The sequence below is a fragment of the Prosopis cineraria genome, unplaced genomic scaffold (assembly GCF_029017545.1).
Source record: "Prosopis cineraria cultivar Desert tree isolate PC_DT_omini unplaced genomic scaffold, ASM2901754v1 PC9, whole genome shotgun sequence".
Lineage (NCBI taxonomy): Eukaryota > Viridiplantae > Streptophyta > Magnoliopsida > Fabales > Fabaceae > Prosopis > Prosopis cineraria.
The window spans coordinates 15,041,825-15,060,859 of NW_026555340.1; the positions used below are offsets into that span (position 1 = coordinate 15,041,825).

Below are 19,035 nucleotides of genomic sequence, written 5' to 3' on the forward strand. Positions count from 1 at the left end.
CTACTTTGGCCCCTATTACAGGCATCTTATGGAAGAATTTTCTTTTAATATAAGTCATTTGATGAGATATTAATTATTTTTTTAATATTATTTATATTTAAACTCATTAATTATGAAAGAGAATGTAATGTAAATTTAACTTTTTTTTTTTTCATTTAAACAAGGACAAGATTGAAAGTTCATTCTATTTTTAAAAAAATATTAATGACTAGACTGCTACTTACTTCCATTAAGGTAGTTATGGGTACCGCTTGTAACACGGATAAAAAAAGTATGTATGTAATTGACTCCAAATAACAGAAAAAATGAATTTTATGAAAAATATTATCGCAAGTTCTTAAAATTTTCTTCAATTCTAAATTAGATCCTTCTAACTTTTTATTTTAATCAAATTTTCATAATTTGATTTATTAAATATGTTAATTCGAAAAATTTAAATTTTTTAATGATTAATTTTTCAAAATAAAAACACTTTTAAAGTTTATTGAAAATTTGATTTAATACAATGTTTACATTTTCATTACTTTTTTATAAAAATTGTATGTGTAAAAATTATTTAGAAGACATCTTAATTATATAAATTTTGAGTTATAAAAATTATGCAATTAATTATTTTTTATTTATTAAGTACTAGTGTAATCCAATTCAAGGGTCAAGGCATGATCAGGTAATAAATGTAGACATCTCTTCTAGCGAGAATTTAAACTTTAATTCATCAAGTTGTAAGGAACTAGCCCTTTTGTTAGACTCAACTCTTGTGAGTTTATATAATTAATTAATTTTAAAGTTTTATAATCTGTTAATAAAAATATAATAGTTTTTATTAAAAGAAAAAAATTCAAGAATTAACAAATTTATTTTCCTTTTATAGAGACTTGTGGATAAATTTAAAATTAAGGAAACTATAGAGACTTGTGGATATATTTTTCCTTTTATAAATTAACATTGTTGGTTGCTTTGTTTGCAGAATGTTTTGAAAGAAGTGACCGAAATTGAAAATTCAGATTTGAGACCTTACTTGGGGATGTGAATTGAAAATCTTCCAAGGACGAAAAGTTAGTCTATCATTGATATATATTTATATTTATATACACGAATAATTTTTTTTAAAAAAATAGATATAGATAAAATAAATTTCTAGATTGTCTGCCGTACCTAGAAATACACAGCTTTATGGCATTATTATTCTTTCCACGCACAATACCATACCCAGTTGGCATTTGCACCATCTGCACCGCGTAAGTCTAATTTATTTTCTATTATATTTTAGATCTGTTCCAAATCACACTTCAATAGGGTCAACATTCGAATATTTTATGTATAATAATCATTTTTCACGGACCTGCAAGAACTCAAAAAGAAAGTCATAATTGAATCAAAAGCAATATAGCCTCCAGCTTTCATAGCTTGCTAAAGCTGGCTCCAGCTTTCAAACGCGTCTTCCTTATTCCTTTCCTATAGCTATATATACTTATTGCATGTCTAATCTCTTACACATCATCTATTCAAACACTCTCTCTCTCTCTATCTGATGAAGATGGCTTGTACTACTGGTAAAGGGTTTTACGTGGCTGTGGTGATTGGGATAGTGATGGGTTCTATGGTGGCTTCATGTGCTGCAAACTTCTTCCAAGACACTGAAATAACATGGGGTGGTGATCGTGGGAAGATATTCAATGGAGGTCAGCTTCTGTCTCTTTCTCTGGATCACTTCTCTGGCTCTGGCTTCCAATCCAAGAAACAGTTCCTTTTTGGGAGGATCGATATGGACATCAAGCTTGTTGCTGGCAATTCTGCTGGCACTGTCACCACTTTCTACGTATGTTCTCATAGTTATAACTCTTTCTGCTGAAATTAAATCATGTCTTTATACGTGTATATATAGGTGCGTGTGCATTTTTTAATATTATATAGATTTTGCATGCTTCTGGCTTCTCAAGATTTATGAAAGTATTTTAGTACATGTTTTTTAATCTCGATCTTCTTTATTGCTAAATCCTGACTTTGTTCCTATGTGTGTGGGCACTTACCTGATATTTTTGTGTAGTTGTCTTCACAAGGACCAAATCATGATGAGATTGACTTTGAGTTCTTGGGAAATGTTAGTGGGGATCCTTACATTCTTCACACCAATGTCTTCTCTCAAGGCAAAGGCAACAGAGAGCAACAGTTCTATCTCTGGTTTGACCCTACCAGAAACTTTCACAAATACTCCATCATCTGGAAGCCACAACACATTATGTAAGTTGCAGGGGGAAAAATTGAAACAGAAAAGCCCTAATTAACTTGTGTTTCATCTGTAATATTGACCAATTCTATCATTTGGCTACACTGCAGATTCTTGGTAGATGACATTCCCATTAGGGTTTTCAAGAATGAGGAAGCTGAAGGTGTTCCCTTCCCTAAGAACCAGGCCATGAGAATGCATTCGAGCCTTTGGAATGCTGATGACTGGGCAACAAGAGGTGGTTTGGTTAAAACAGATTGGTCTAAGGCTCCTTTCACGGCTTATTATCGCAACTTCAAGATGTCTTCGTCTTCTTCATCAGACTCATCATTCTCTGGCTCTAAAGTGCAAAGCAAGAATGAGCTTGATGCTAATGGTAGAAGAAGACTGAGATGGGCTCAGAAGTACTTCATGATCTATAACTATTGCACTGATCTCAACCGATTCCCTCAAGGCCTTCCACCTGAATGCAAACGTTCACGCTTCTAAGTCATCTACGTAAAATATATTTGTTGTGCTTTACTGATTCTTTTGTCAATATTTTTTCAATTTAATATTTATTCTTTTCTCAAGAAGTGAAATAAATTTATCAATATTCTACCTGCTAAGGTTGATGTAAATGATAAGGGATCTCATTGCTATATCAAATGACTGGGGATTTGTTGAGCATACACAGTTGGGAGATATACCATTTTGATATCAATAGTTGGGGAAAAAATGTGTATTATTTTCCTTTGAGTGAAATAAAATCAATTATTTTAATAGTAATGAATTGGCCTCGCTCTTGTTTAAGTTGATCATGTTGGAACCATTTTGAATTCATAATTGAAGTAGATAAAATATTGATCACTATCGAAGGGCGCTTGGTTTAATTGGTTGATGTGGGTTGATCACTTTGTTATCTTTAAGCCCTTGGGTCAACATTTTAAATAGCTCATATTTCTTTCGAGTTCTTTGTGCTCTATTATAAGGAGTTAATTTCATTGCTTATGATAAAAAAAATAAATATGATTAAACCTAATTAATGACTTTAGGCAATGGTCCAGTTACGACAATAAAAATGCTATTTTCTAAATAAAAGTAATAAAGAGCGATGGGGAAAAAAAATGTCATAATCATTTATGATCTTAGGTTCATTGAATTAAATCAATAAGTTGATGTCAGTTTTTACAACTCATAATCATATTTTAATATCTTTTCATTTACATAAAATTAAGCAGTATAAGATCAAGCATATGCAATTTTGTCTATTTTTTTTAAAAGGAAACCAAATAAGAGTTGTGAATTAAGTTTATATTCTAACCAATAGTTTATTTAATTTTAACTTACAGGGTTTTAATTATTTATTATATATAATTTTTTAACCCAAAAGAAATTTAAAAATGTAATAAAAATTTCAGGGAAAATTAATTTGAAGTTGGTTTTTTCCAATTATAAAGAGTAATTATTTTGTTTTAATCGAACCCTTATATGTTAATCTCTAAAAATCCACTTGGTTCAATTACAAACCTAATAGCAATGCAATATAATACAATGCAGTTTAATATTAATTAATTACTAAATGCTTGTTTGGTATGTACTAGTTGTCAATACTCCATAGAGATTATCAAATAACTGTTTTAGACTTGGTCACCACTACCATCACCACCAACAACAAGCTTTATCTTAGATTGCATGTATTATATATACGACGCCATTGGTCGCCAAAAGAACAAAAGTAAACTTCCCTTCCCATCTTTCTTGTTCGACATAATCAAATAGATCTAAAAATGGAGAATAGTAAGAAAAAGGTAATTTTAAATGGAGAAGAATGCCATTACTGGTGAGCTTGAAGAAGTAGAATAAGAAGGCTACCGTCAATGTATTTGAAGGAGTGGCGAAGAAGGACTAGGCTTTGATCCGCTTACACCCCAATCTCTAGCATTTTGAGAAAAATATTAACGGTCTAGATTTGATGTGTTAATTTTTGTTTTATTTCATATTTATGAAAATATTTAGTAAATCTAATAAACTCGTCTGAACGGTTTAGGTTTAATATGGATGTCCATATTTATAAAATCTAATAATCAGTCTAGATAGTTTAGATTTATTATGAATAATTCAAATTTACAAAAAAATTAATAAATCTGATCGTCCGTTAGTTTAGATTTAATATGGATAATCATAATTTAATATTAAAAAATTAATATTAATTCTACAGGGTCTGGAGTATATCAAGATAGTCAATTTATTAAAATTATAAAAATTTTAACATTAAATTTGAGCCATTTATATGAATTTGAACTATTCAATTAGTGATAAAAATTAAAATTAAAATATTAAATATGAATTGTTCATTTTTTTTTTTTAAAGTGCAGCGAAGTTGTGGTGGTGGGAGTGTAAGCCCAAGGATTCCCGGGGGGTAATTTTGGAATGAAAACAAAGTAATGAGGTGAGATGAAGATTTATGGGAGAGGTGTGAAAGAGCATTGATGTTGTTTTGATAATAACGATCACATGGGCCTGCAAAAAAATAACCAAGAAGAGCTCCCAATGATAATGATAATGATAATGCAATCCTCGTTATAATATTAAGGTTGGAATTGAATCAAACATATTATAAATGTTAAAATTATTAAAAAATAATTTTAAAATTTATAAAAAATTATTTAATACTTTGGGCAAAAATTAAGTATAATTTCATTTAATACAATGTTTACATTTTTATCAAATTTTTTATGGGAATTCTTGTTTTTGGCAACATTTCATGAAAATTCTACATGTATAAAGTTATTTAAAAGTCATAATCTAATTATATAAATTTTGAGTTATAAAAATTATATAATTAATTTAAAATTATAAAATATTTTAATAAAACATAAAACTTCTTAATTTTTTTAAAGAAAAATTTAAGGATTAATAAATTTAACAACTCAAATTATAAGAACTCAATTAAAATAAAATAAATTATAAAAATATAATTTAAAATTGAGTAACTAAAACCTGTAGATTAATTTTTACAAAATTTGAATACAGTAAAACTGCTTGACATGGAAATGAGAGGTTCCTAGTTATGAAAACATATAATTGCAAAACATTATAATACATACTGTTTACAAGTTAGAGTACATAATCATTACAATTTATTTATTTATTATTCATTTAGATATTCAAAAGGCAAAGTAATAGATTGAGGGTGCATTTGGGTACAGTTGCTTTTACATTCTAAATGTGATTTTTAACTTTTGAAATGTAGAATGTTGTTTGTGATGTTTTTTCCAGATAGAATGTACTTTGAAAAAGGACTTTCAAATGGGTCTGAAATAAGAAAAATCAAAAGCTCCTTTGTGTAGCTTTTGAAACATGATATGTGACATGTGAGCATTTATGGTTTGTACCTAATATTTTAATTAACCATGATACCCTCATGTTTTTTCCTTCTTCTCATGCAATCGAGGCCGGATCTCTATCATTTTGCTGCTCCTCTCATCTTGCGTGTTCGTTGCTCCTCTGTCACTCGACCATCTCTTTTCCTTCTCTCCTCCGCCATCTAGTCACAGATCCCGAGCTCCTCTTCTTTTCCTTCCCTGAGCTCCTCATCTCTTCCTTCGTCGTTGGTTGCTGCCATTCCACTATTTGATTTCTTCATTTCCACCTTGAATCTTTCACGAATCGAGCTCGTTTTGGGACTTGGACAACAATTTAAAGCTGAGAGAACTCAAGACACCTAGATTTGCAACCTGTCGAGTGCAAAATTAAAGCTTCAAACCAGCTTGTCAAACCTCAACCCTCTTCTTCAATCTACTCTTCGATCTACAAGGTATAATAGCCTCCAAGCATTTTTTGTTAAATCTGGAAATGGTGGTCCTCTATTTTGCATTAATAGATGAAAATGAAGCATAATGTGGTCCTTTGTTCTGCCCTTTGATCTATTCTTTTGTTCAGTGGTGACTGTTTTGAGTTTTTTTTTATTGCCTTCTTTTGATTGCCATCTTCTATGCAGAACAAGAACATGTAATGGGATGAATGAGATCGATCGTGATTGATGACTACGATTTCATGATTTTTCTATTGATTTTTGGTTTCAAGTTCTTTTCTTTTTATTTTTTTGTGTCCACCCTTTATGAAGTCCTATTCTAGTCATTTACTAATCTATAAGGATTCACAATTCAGTTTTAGTGAATATTTTCAATGAAGAAATTCAATCTAAATAATTTATGGCTCACGGTTTTATTAGTGGAGGAACTCTCCCAGAAATTGGAGGAGACAATGATGATGTAAGAAACATTAGTAGAGGAGCTCTCCCAAAAATTAGACAGGTTAACTTGAATAATGCATACAGTAGTGGTACTAATTCAGGGAGAAAGCGAAAGAGAGGTGAAAGTGTCAAAACAAGAAGGGAAAACGTCTTGAAACTATGATGGTTGATTCAGTAAATCATTTAGTGTCTACACAAGAGGATAGGGTTTTAACATTGAAGTCAATTGTTAATAACATAGAGGGTAGAACAATACCAATTGAACAAAATGTGGTGTATACTGCAAAGGAACTTTATAGAATTGAGGAAATTGCTTGTGATGAGGTGTTTCTTGAATAGTATGCTGTGGCCTCGCTAGATAAGACTGCAAGGGACATGTATATTGGGCTTAGGGACAATAGAAGAGCATTAGTGGCCTATTTGAAATGCTTAGGTAAAAAAGAAAATTAAATCAATCCTAGCTTGCCTTCTCAATGTTTTAAAGAGCTAGTGCCGTTCATGTTGCTAACTTCATTTTAAAACTGACTGTGTTATTTGACTCTTGTTTTATGTGTTTTTTTTTTATGTTAGTTATGAACAAGGGTGTAATGGCAATTAAATTATGTTATGCAATTTTTATGGATGAAAGTACGCAGTCTTGCTTATTACAATTACTTATACATGTAGAAGACAATGAGGTTGAGGCTATTACTGCAATAGTATATAATTACTCAACAACTTTATTGGAAGAGCCTTGTAGAACCAATTCACAATCAGGTCATGTATGAGTGCAAGAAATTTTGTAAGGACATCCTCAGCATTGTTATGACATGTTACGTATGGAAAAAGATGTTTTCTTCAACTTTGTGATGAATTAGTGCAACATGGTCTACGTCCAACTAGAAAAACAAGGATTCATAAAATGGTTAGTGTGTTCATAAATATTGTTGGACATGGGGTAGGGAACAGAATGGTACAAGAACGATTTCAACATTCAGTAGAAACTATTAACAAACATTTTAAAAATGTATTGCATGCTTGTGAGAAGCTAGCAAAGGAATATATCTAACCAAAAGATTGTACTTTTCAAGATATTCATCTAAAAATTTTAAGTGATCCACAATATTGGCCATTCTTTAAAAATGCCATAAGAGCAATTGATAGAGCACATATCTCATGTATGGCCAGTATTGAAGAGGAAAGGAAAATATATTGGAAGAAAAGGTATTCCAACACAAATATAATAGCCGCATGTGATTGGGATATGTGTTTCACTTATATCATGGCTGGATGGAAAGAGACTACCCATGATGCTCATTTGTTTGACTATGCACTCACAAGACCAGACATGAAATTTTCACATCCACCCCAAGGTATATTTCATATTTATCTAATTTAAAATAATTTTTTAATATTTTTTGGGATCTTACAATTTCTATCTTTTCATTAGTAGGTAAATATTATTTGTTAGGTACCGGCTATCCAACACCACATGAATACTTAAGTCCTTATAAATCTATAAGTATCACCTCCCAGATTTTAGGTGTTCATCCGGATTTGCAAACAATAATAAGGTTTTCAATTATTATCATTCAAGTTTAAGGATCACGATTGAAAGGACTTTCAGGGTTTGAAAAAATAAATTCACAATCTTACGACACATGCCTAGCTATCCATTTATGAAGCAAGTTCATATGGTTGGTGCAACAGTAGCTATATATAATTTCATTAGAAGAAAATCTGTAACTGATTCTAACTTTAAGCATTTTGAGGATAAAAATATAATTAACACTAACGATAATAATGACAAGCATGCATTTTCATCAATAATTTCAAGTGCAATTTCAAGCATAGCTTCTAATAAAGAGATGAATAAGGTTTGAAATTTTATTAAAGATCATATTGTATATTCTAAATCGAACTATTAATTTTATAACTATTCAATATTAATAAATGTTTAACTATTCATTACATAATTTTTTCAATATTAAATTTTATATTATTTATTCTTATTATTTAACATTTTAAATTTTATGTTATTTTAAATTTGTTTAACATTTTTTAAATATTTTTATATATTATATTATATAATAAAAATTATAAATTATCATAAATTAATGTCTTTTTTTATAATTGCATATTAAAAAAGCACAAATTTTTATTAATCTAAATAATTTTTAATTTCTCAAACTAATTTTTTAAAATATATATTCAAATATAAATTTCATTACAATTAACTTTACCAAATGTTAAATACACTTTCATTAAATTAACTTTTAACAAATTAAAAATTAAATACACACTGAATTCGCTCACCCCACTCTCCATTTTACCAAACGTGCTTTGGATTTATTTTCATTTTTATTTTTAACCCTAACTACGCTTTGTATTAGTTTTTCATTTAAATTTCAAGAAAAAACAAAAATTTTTCATTTAAATAAAATATCAAGAATTTCTATCCTTCAATGCTACAATTTTTAATAAAATAAAAAATAAATTGTGCTGCTCAACTCACATCATAATTTAATTAAAAATAAACATCTTAAATAAATAATGCTATGCACACACTTTCTTCAGTTTAAAATAAAAACAATTTTTAATAATAATCCGCCTACTAATAAAATATTTATCCCCATAAAAATGTGTGTGTATTTTTTACTCCTAGTTTTAATTTACAAGTGAGAAAAAGTCAAAAATTCACGTACACAAAAATACAAAGCCTAAATCAACTTGAAAAAAATATTTATATTTTCTAATAGAAGGAGTAAGTGTTGTCCTTGAATCATTTACCTTTACTGCTATTTTATAATGCTATGGCCTAGATGGAAGGAAACCTTCACATAAGGGGAAAAAATAAGCACTTAATACCGTAACCACAAATACAAAACTTCCCAAGAGGAACTAATACCAAACTCTTACAATGACTTAAAATAATTTCACTATGCAACCCAGACAGCATTTAAGTACAGCTATATAAATTAATCCAGATAAAGAACCCAAAATTCAGATCTGGGAATTAATTTAAAAAAAAAAAGGGATAAAAAATGGAACTAAAACTCTCTCTCATCTACTTTGCTGCTGACGCAGAGATTACCTCAACTTACATTTTCATTACCCTTTCTTCCCAAATCACCCCGAGTCTCTGACATACTTTTGAACCCCTTTATCATCTCCAGGGAACAGCCTCAACCAGAACCCTCAAGAATTGTGTTTGAGATTTCTCTTCCCTATTCCTCAATCAGAATGGGCTCTAATCCTCTGTTCTAAGAACAAAAGGAAAGAAAAGGAAAATAACTGAATGAAACAGCACAATGCATGACATAACCTTGGAGAATTTAGCTAATGGAAGTCCAGAACCTATAAACAGTGTCAATCTATACTATCATCTTCTCTTAAGATTGGACAGCCAGCCTTTGAAGATGCTCAAAAAAGACTTGAAGGCTCACATCATCTGTAAAGATTATATCTGAACCAGCGGACATCTCATGAGCGTTATTGTAAGTTGCAGAGGGGTTCAACTTTGCTAATAAAAATCTAGCCTGCTCATCATCAAAGACACCCCAATAAGACCATGAAGAAAAATCCAGACTTTATCAAAAAGAATGAACAAATACTCCTTTCATCCCAAATTATAGAATACTCTCTCCAATCCTTATTGTAAGACATCTTCAACCGTTTCACGCATATTAAGAAAAGTTATTTTCTTCTTGATATCATAAAAAAATGAAATGTACTTTCATTTTTACCCCTAACTTTAAATAACAATACAACTACATTAAATACTTTCGCGTTAATCAAAATGGTTAAAATTGAAAAAAGTGTTTTAATTATTACAAAATGTCGTATATTTTATATCAAAAATTATTTCTAAAAGTTGTCTAATAAATTGACCAGAGGAAATACACTTTACAACTTTACTTTTTCAATATAAAAATATAAACTTCTAAAAATGCATTTTATTTAATACTACATTTGTGATAGAATATTAAAAAGACAAAACATAAGAGAAGGATAATATTAGAAAAGCATCATTAATAAAACCTTATTTTGTCAGTCATATATTTTAGAACGCCGAATCTCCCTCAAAAACATCTTATAATTTGAGATGGAGGGAGTAGAACATATTGAAAATTTTACCCAATGTTTCACATAGCATCTTTCAAGTTGTTGATGAACAGTAAAGAGCACTGATGCTTATACTGATCTTGGTGCATACTAACCTGGGAACCATGTTGATCACATACAACCAATCTAGGGACTGGGAAACGATCTCTGATAATCAATTGAGCATCATCACGTGGAGCTTGCAGTAGTTGTGCAAATGCCTGGGATTTACAATAAAGATATTAGGTAAAAAGGAATTAAAAAAGAAAATAGTGCCACGTGCAAGCAGGGCACAAACCATAAAATAAAGCTTTTGTCCTAAGCACCAACTTCCATCACAAAGTAACTAATAATCCCAATTAACAGACTATGTTCGAGTATCTAATTAGTTAAAGAAGAATTTGCATATGAACATCATTTTCACCAGCAGTACAGGTTCAAACACATACTTGGTGTTCAGGTTGCTTCTGGTATCCCATGTTGCGCCATTGAGCTATTGTCATCCCATGAAAAATGACAACACTAAAATATGAATCTAACAACAGAATCCGGTCAGCAGCAATGGAAGCCACATCCAACAGTGCTGGTGCAGGTAATGAATTGAATGAATATGATATTAGAGATGGTTGAATCATAACAGCAGCATTACTAATATTTTCCCTGTTTAACAACATGCGAAAGTAGGCAGTCTCATCTGGACTGTTGTTAAAAACCTGCCAACAAATTTCATCATTCACATGCCCAAGTTAGATTAGTTTCAAAAGTATGACAAGAAAATAATATCAAGACATAGTACCTGCACAAATTGTGACCGTCTTAAATTGAACATAAACTGAGGGAACAATGAGAATGATGGATTCAATGTAAAAGAGGATGGATCATCCTTGCGATAGTCACCAAATTTAGAACAAAGACGAATGAGGTATCGATCTAACCAGCGTGTGGCATCAAACGTTTCCTGATCAAATAAGATTGGTGCTTTTAGCTAGCAAACTTGGTTATAAGTATGAAATATCCAACAAGGGCATGAGAAAATTGTTATCTGTAACACATTACAAGCAAAATGATATTAAAAAACATATGCTGCTCTCAAATACACAGGGTAGTTATCATTGCAAAGAAAACGTCACTGTTGAATATCAAAACTTGGCAAGCACAATTAAAAGGACAAATCAAAACTAGTAGTCTCAGAAGACACTACAAATAACATTTACCAAGTCACTCCAACAATACATAGTCCTACCAGTGAAAGGTTCAACAAGCACAATTGACAAACATCAGTGCAATCTAACAACTTCTCCTAATCTTACCGAAACTCTAAACAATCAGCTGTTTGTAGACAAAGATAACACTTATTGCAACTTTAAAATATAATTCCCAACAATGAAGATTTAGAAATATAAAATTAATCAATATATATGACAGCACAACTTGTGATGTACCTCTGTCTCCATTTTCAAGGAAGCTAATCTCGCCATTACCACGGCAGCAGTTTCTTGATCAAATCCTTGTACCAATTCCTGAGCAGTAGATATTTTCTTCTTTAGCAAACATATTATTCATGTACGAATAATGATGATGGAGAAATATTACAATAACCAAGTTCCCACCAATGAAAGGCATATAATATATAAACCCAGCAATAGTATTTTCTTTGGATAAGAAACAGCAAAAGAGACAGAACCAGCATACAAATGACCATCTGGAGAAATATAAACTAATAGCCTGTTAGGCATCTGACGGGGACTAAAGGTAGTATGGGATGCTTTAGTCACAAATCAAGTAATATGGAATGCTCAATGCAGTATTTGTGGTATTCTCATCTCAATAGCTAGCTTTTGAGGGAAAGTTCTCCATCTCGCTTAAGTAGCAATCAATTGGTTCCAAATCTTAATTGTTAGCAGCCTTGGAAAGGGCTACTTGTGGAGGAATTTGACCAACGGAGAGTTTTGATTCGTTTGAAAAATAAGTGAAATGTCTTAAGAGTGTAGCCGTGGGACATCAGCTCTTTGAGAGGCAAGCCAATTCATAGAGACCAAGATGATATGGGATGCTTAAGCCTCACGTTAAAAGCAAGGAATGCTCAAAGGAATACTTAAGTGATTAGATACTCACACCACAAACCTCAATAGTTACTGGGGAGATTTCCCCTCCCACTTCATTAACTATCAATATCCCTCTTGAAAAGAAATTCAATTATCAACCCTAATTGACATATCTATTTATATTACAAGTAAGATGAGATATAAGATGTTTGTCAAATCCTTATAGTCATTTCTTATCTTTATTTACAGTTTCTTAATGCAAAGGAATGAATCTCATATTTCATTCACAAAATCATTTTTCCACTCAACAGCATCTATGATGGCTGCATGGACTTGGTTTCAATAACATGCGTGCCTTTTAGACATCTAAATGCAGTATACAAACAATTCTAGTCAAATACCAGCAAAGCATCCCCACTATATTTAGAATCCTCCCAACTATTGGACGAGTGAGATCTCAACAGAATTGTATAATATTACATTGGGCAGATAGATTGAAGGGACTAAACAGGCCAACTATTTTTAAATCAAAGAAATAAGAAACAGCAATGACGTCAAGACCAATAATGTAGGGGCAAATCTAACATTCTCACAAAGGTAAAGCCTTACAGCTCCATCACTTATATATACACAGAAAAAACAAAAGGATTTTGTTTAGGAAACAAAAAAAAAACGACTGGAATTTATACAAGCATATGAACAAAATTTGACAATCAAAATTGACAGCGACAGAAAAAATGGTCATTGGAGCTTCTCAAAATCATGATAAACTACATCAGAGCTACTTAAAATGCAGGCATAATTGAAAAGAAACTCAAACTACCTCAGAGCTAACAGCACTATCTACCCATCTTCTAGTTACAGTTGTAACACGAAGCACTAATTGACCATCTGGGCCCTGGTAACTGCAATAAAAAGGTGACCCATTGATATTTGATACCTACCGAGAAAGACAAAAGCAGCACGCAGTTGTATGTTTAATTAACATTAACTGACACTGTACACCCTCCAAGCTTACCTTGTCAGGAACTGCAGGTACAACTGAGGATTGACAGCTCCTGAAGTGCTTGAACGATCAGTTGCTGAAAGATCAAACAACACTGTCAGGCATGTACTCTTGTCAAGGCCACACATCTTCCATGCTGTTGTGTTCCCCTCTCCTATGACAGTGTCAGCAACAGAAGGTCCTTTCTGCAGTAAGTGATAAGCACCATAAAACTCCAGAAAAGTTCGTAGTTCTGTAGACTCAATAAAACTATTATCAAAATACCATTAAAGAACAGGAAAGTGAGGGTTTGAAACATTAAATGGTCTAACCTTTTCCAATGATGTGCAAGGTCCAATTATTCCCTGAATTCTTATTTCCTTGGAACAATTTATCTCTAGGGTTCCACTGAAACAAAATTAAGTCAGTGAGGATGTCTGACAGCTGATGAGGAAGACGTAGATAGATACAGCCAAAGAAAAATAAAACTAAAAATTGAATGAACCAAATAGAAATGATATTTGCAGTATCCCAACAACAGTAGAAAGATAAAATCAAAAGTAATCCTCGTGAATACATAAAGGCCAACCAGATTAGTACTAGTGTTCTCACACAGCTTATTAAAACCTAGATCGCAAAAACATAAATCCTTAAACCAAACTCAAGTTTGTTATTAGGTATAAAGCTGATTTCATGAGAGAAGCAGTGGATGGAGAGGTGGATCCACCATTCGCATTCATTTATAAGGTATAAAGTTGATGATTTTGTTTTTCTCTCTTTCTTAACTCCTTATTTGAAGAGAATCGCCTTTTCTGCCCCCTTATTATTATTATTATTATTTGAATTAAAGGGGCAGGCACTAACGCCCTAAGGTTACAAGCGGAATCGAACTCATGACCTCCCATTTACAAAGGAGCTTGCACGCCACTAGGCCATAGGACCATTTGCCTAGTCCCCCCTTATAGTTGGAGCTAACTGAGTTCTTATCATTGTTCTCTCCAATATTCATCCTTTTTTCCATAGAATGCACCATGTTTTTAGTAAAATTGAAATTACCTACACAACCAGCACAGATAAAAGATACACTTCAGCATATATTATGATGGTGACCAAAGTAGCATAAAATATCTAAAACTCATTTTGACTAGCATGGGTTGCTCAATGAGGTTCTTAAGCATAGTGGTTCTCACTTCTCAATAGCTAACTTTTGAAGAATGGTTTCTCATCCCGCTGGGGTGCCTACCATTCTAACAAAGATTTTCCAACTAGTATGAAGTTGCTTGAGTTGCAGTAGTAATAATATGAAATAGACAGAAGGCTTTTCATGTTATTTTTCTCAGAGTTGCATGTGTTGCATAAAGGTAGAGAGACATTGCTTAAGAACTACATGAGCTCTCATATAATTTATTGTTTTGTTTCCAATAAAATTAAATGTGATTATTTAGAGTGAATTTATACTTCTAAGTTGTGTGCATTGATTAATCTCTCTCGAAATTTTACTGGTAAAGCAAGTGACAAACGTCCTAGAGAACTGGAATTCAATTAATGAAGCAACCAGACCAAAAAAGACACTAGGATACAGAATACCCACTTAAAACAGAGACCAAGAGATTGTTCCCCATCCTCAAAAACACGCTTAAAGGAGTCCTTGAATACTGAATGACCAAAGCTTTCAGAAAGAACAACAAGGCCACCTGTTCTTTCAACTGCAACTTTCATCTCAGCAACTCCAACCTATAAATTCCAATCACGCAAAAGTCAGAACAAGTAGAACCAGCACATAAAGACACTTAATGTCTTGAAGTGGAAAATTCAGATCACAATATCAACAATATTTCAAGCAAGTATCAACTGCATAAGCAACCCATTGTCAGAATTCAAGAATGATAAGCCATGAGCAGTATCTAGGAGACAAAACAAGCTTCACAGTCATAACATCAATATGAACACATTCTACACAAAATTGACCAAATAAAATAAATGCCATTTTGGTCCCTTCAACTGAAAAAGATGTAAGCAGCAGATTACTAACTATATTTAATATATATCTTCTTAGTGGGGAACAACTAATAAGCAGCAAATGCAGAGCATGGGCAGAGGTCAAGTGATAAAAATATTTGCCCAGAACAGCTTCCCAATCGTGTATAGCTCTACCTTTTCAAGAAAAGGGGGGGGGGGGGAGGCACGCACAAAAAGGAAAGAAAGAAAAGTCACCATCAACCCTATCTTTAAGATGTCAAGAGTGATGATATTCCAGGAAAAACCAGTACTTTTGCATAATTTAAGAGTCAAAAAGCAAAGCATGGTGAAGAGCTTGTAACTAAAAAGGTTGAAGAGAAATTTCAAAAATTTAAGAATCTCTAATCCACTGGTCCATCCAAAACCATAATGAAGTACCATTCCCAACATCCTAGAAAATCGGGGATGAAAAATTTATAGATAACTGAAGAACTTCTTGGAACTTGCATGGGTACCACCAAACGCAGAGGTAGCTACCCAAACATTCTAAGGAATTCTATATTTACTCCTAACACTTCGGGGATGTTAATCAAAATCAACCACAATCAAAACAACAAATAAATGTATGCATGTAATTCCCCTCAGAAAACAAGATGATCATATTTTACAATATCTTCCAATATAGCTTTAGTGCCTATGCTATTATACATGCAATAAGCAGTTGATTGAGCTGTCATCAATCACTCTGACTAGGGACGATAAACATGTTGGCCAAAAATAATACTCGTCAACATCCATTATTGAGACAAGAACCAGTTAACCAACTCTAGAAACATGAGAAAATAAGATCCTGAAACAAACCTGATCAAGCGCTGATGCAAAAAGATCTAAGACATGGCCCTGGCTAACCAGCTGTTTTGCAAGACTGTCATAAAATTTGACGGCCTTTTTAAAGTATGGTGCTGCATCTTTATCAAGATCTTTATGTGAACGCACTGGATCAGATAGATCTTTTGACACAATCTGAAAGGAATTATTTAGTCACTTCAGAATGAAATAAAAATTTATTTGGATGTATTCTTTGGTACCCATGAATATAACCAAAAATTTTGACTTTGATATGCCTTTATACCATATTCTTGAGAGGAAGAATGAAAAAGACGTGATTTCTCTGCTTTGGTCTCTCGTAGCTATGTTTGGCACAAATTGAATTGAGACTTGCAAATTAACCAAATCATAGATCCTATGATGGCGTTATGCCACAAAAATTAGATCAAGCAGTGCAAAATTTCTTCAAAAGCATCCCTTTATGGACATATAAGAAGACCCCAGGCGATGGTAGTGCAGCTCTACCAAAGAATTTAGCAACCAACAGCCCGATGATTTGATTTGACTCAAAATTTCCCATTGCCACATTATACTTACACTAAAACTTGAAAATATTCATTATATAAATAATTTATTGACCGTAACATAAAACACAAATTATAATATCAGCCAAATGAAACAGACAAAAATCAAGGACTATTTTTACCGTGCCAGGTCCTTCTGTGCATGGACCGCCAACCAAAGCTATGATTCTAGCCCCGGTCCCAACAGTACATGCACCCAGCAACCCTGCTGCAACACTTAAAGCCACTCCAGTGCACCGTGCCGAACGACCGCCCAGTGGAACAGGCCATTGATCTGTTTGCAATTCATCCAATAGCTGGAAACCAAAACAGTCGCAACCCATTTGTCAAAACTCAATTCCAGAAGCAACGATAGGAAATATACAAATTGCAACAAAACCCACCGAATTGAGAGTGTATTCACATTCAGATGCAGGCAGCAAAAATCGCAAGACACCTGAACTAGGGGGTCCACTTTGGACCCCCTTTTGATAAATTCCGGCGGTTCTCCTTCCGGAAGCACCAAGTCCTAGCTGTTCCAAAATCTGTTCCTTCGAAATCTCCTTACTGCCACGGAAAACATAAACCTTGGACATCTCTGGAAAGCCCAATTCATGAACTTGAACCTGGGTTCCAAACGTTACGAACCCCACAAATGCATTGTCAGGCAGCAACTCAATCGCTTGTCTGAGCGCGGATTTAGCGAACTCCATCTCCTCCTCGATCATACACGTATCAAGCACAAAAACAAAAACCGGAGACGGCTGCAATTGATGGTTGGGATCGAGAGTCTGGTTCCCGAACGTATTAGGGTTAGTGGAGAGAGGAAGAGCGTATTCAACAGTAGTGTACTGTGGGTAGAGCTCCCCGGGCAGATTGGTCTCCGAGATCATACCATAGTGAGGAGGAAAATGGTTGCGCTGATAGCAAAAGGGACAGATCCAGATCTTGGCAGTGAAGTCGACGCGCGAGAAAGGGTTGAGCACGGAAGAGCAGGTTTTGCATCGGAGAGGGGCATAAGGGAGCCTTGGGATATCAAGGTGAGAACGGATCAAGGCGATGGAGGCAGCAAGTGGGATCACGCATTTGCTAGCTTCGACCTTGGTGCGAGGCCATACGTTCCATGTCATTCGGACTCCATCGACTCCTTCAGGATCTGTGTTCGCCATTTCCGACATCGTGGTCTGAATCCAGACAAAATTGACAAAGGAATTGAATTGCGAGAAATCTCTGCTTTTTTCTTGCTGTAATAACAATCAGATTCCAATTTTGTTTCCTTCTTGGGAAAAAAACACAGAGGGAGAGGCGACCCCGGAAGAAACGAGGAAGAAAGGGTCACCGCAACGGCGAGGGAAGAGGTGTGTCTAGGAATGATGAGGAAAAAATAGCAGCCATTTTCAGATATTTGTTTCTAGAAGATATATACTTTAAAAGTATGAGCTATGAAGTGAAAAGTGAGCCATGATTTTAGAAAATTAAAAACAAAATGTATCAAAAAAAAGAAAATTAAAAAAAACATTATTTTTGAATTTGAACTAAAATAAAAACTGAGAAATAAAAACTTGTAAATAAATGTGTATATATGTGGACTCTTTTTATTTTTAAAACATATAGATTATAAAATAAGTTTTGTATTTTAAGTAAATGAAATGTAATGTATTGTTATACTTTTCAATAAATTAAACTGTTGACTTTAATGTGATGCTTCATTTGATTATTGGTAATATTATTAATGAGAAAATATAAAGAAAGATTATAAAGGAATTTTGTAACCATGCTATGTATATGATACATTTTTGCTCTTCTACCATTGGTGGGATGCAAATTTATTCAATTGTTGAAAGTACAACTTATTTGAAAAGCATAGATTTAAATCTCACTCTCCATCCTCACCATTAGAGATTAGACAGTCACATTTAATCAAATATTTAGAGAAGTAAATAATTACACTGATTTCTTAACTTGTAGATCTTATTTGAAGAACTTTAATGTTATTATTTTAAATAAAATATCGAATGACTGTAAAAGTCTTTTAACTTTAGATATGATTAGGATTTAGTTTCTTGCACGATTTATTGTGGCTTTTGTATTAAAAAAAATCTCACTCT

The 19,035-nt window shown here is 32.8% G+C and overlaps 2 protein-coding genes across 2 annotated transcripts; one reads left to right on the top strand and one right to left on the bottom strand.

Moving 5' to 3' along the window:
- Window positions 1–1,498: 1,498 nt before the first annotated feature.
- LOC129320499 (xyloglucan endotransglucosylase/hydrolase 2-like) lies at window positions 1,499–2,995 on the top strand. The gene is made up of 3 exons (XM_054965992.1): window positions 1,499–1,819; window positions 2,048–2,241; window positions 2,338–2,995. The coding sequence occupies exons 1-3, from the start codon at window positions 1,532–1,534 to the stop codon at window positions 2,714–2,716; spliced, it is 861 nt and encodes a 286-aa protein (XP_054821967.1). The 5' UTR covers window positions 1,499–1,531; the 3' UTR covers window positions 2,717–2,995.
- A 6,289-nt stretch (window positions 2,996–9,284) lies between these two features.
- Window positions 9,285–18,310, bottom strand: LOC129320226 (protein transport protein SEC23 E-like). Its single transcript, XM_054965546.1, has 12 exons — window positions 17,332–18,310; window positions 17,071–17,244; window positions 16,398–16,559; window positions 15,169–15,311; window positions 13,910–13,985; window positions 13,611–13,783; window positions 13,416–13,497; window positions 11,990–12,067; window positions 11,344–11,505; window positions 10,997–11,260; window positions 10,664–10,768; window positions 9,285–9,982 (listed from the first exon to the last, which is right to left on the bottom strand). The coding sequence occupies exons 1-12, from the start codon at window positions 18,103–18,105 to the stop codon at window positions 9,836–9,838; spliced, it is 2,340 nt and encodes a 779-aa protein (XP_054821521.1). The 5' UTR covers window positions 18,106–18,310; the 3' UTR covers window positions 9,285–9,835.
- Window positions 18,311–19,035: the final 725 nt, after the last annotated feature.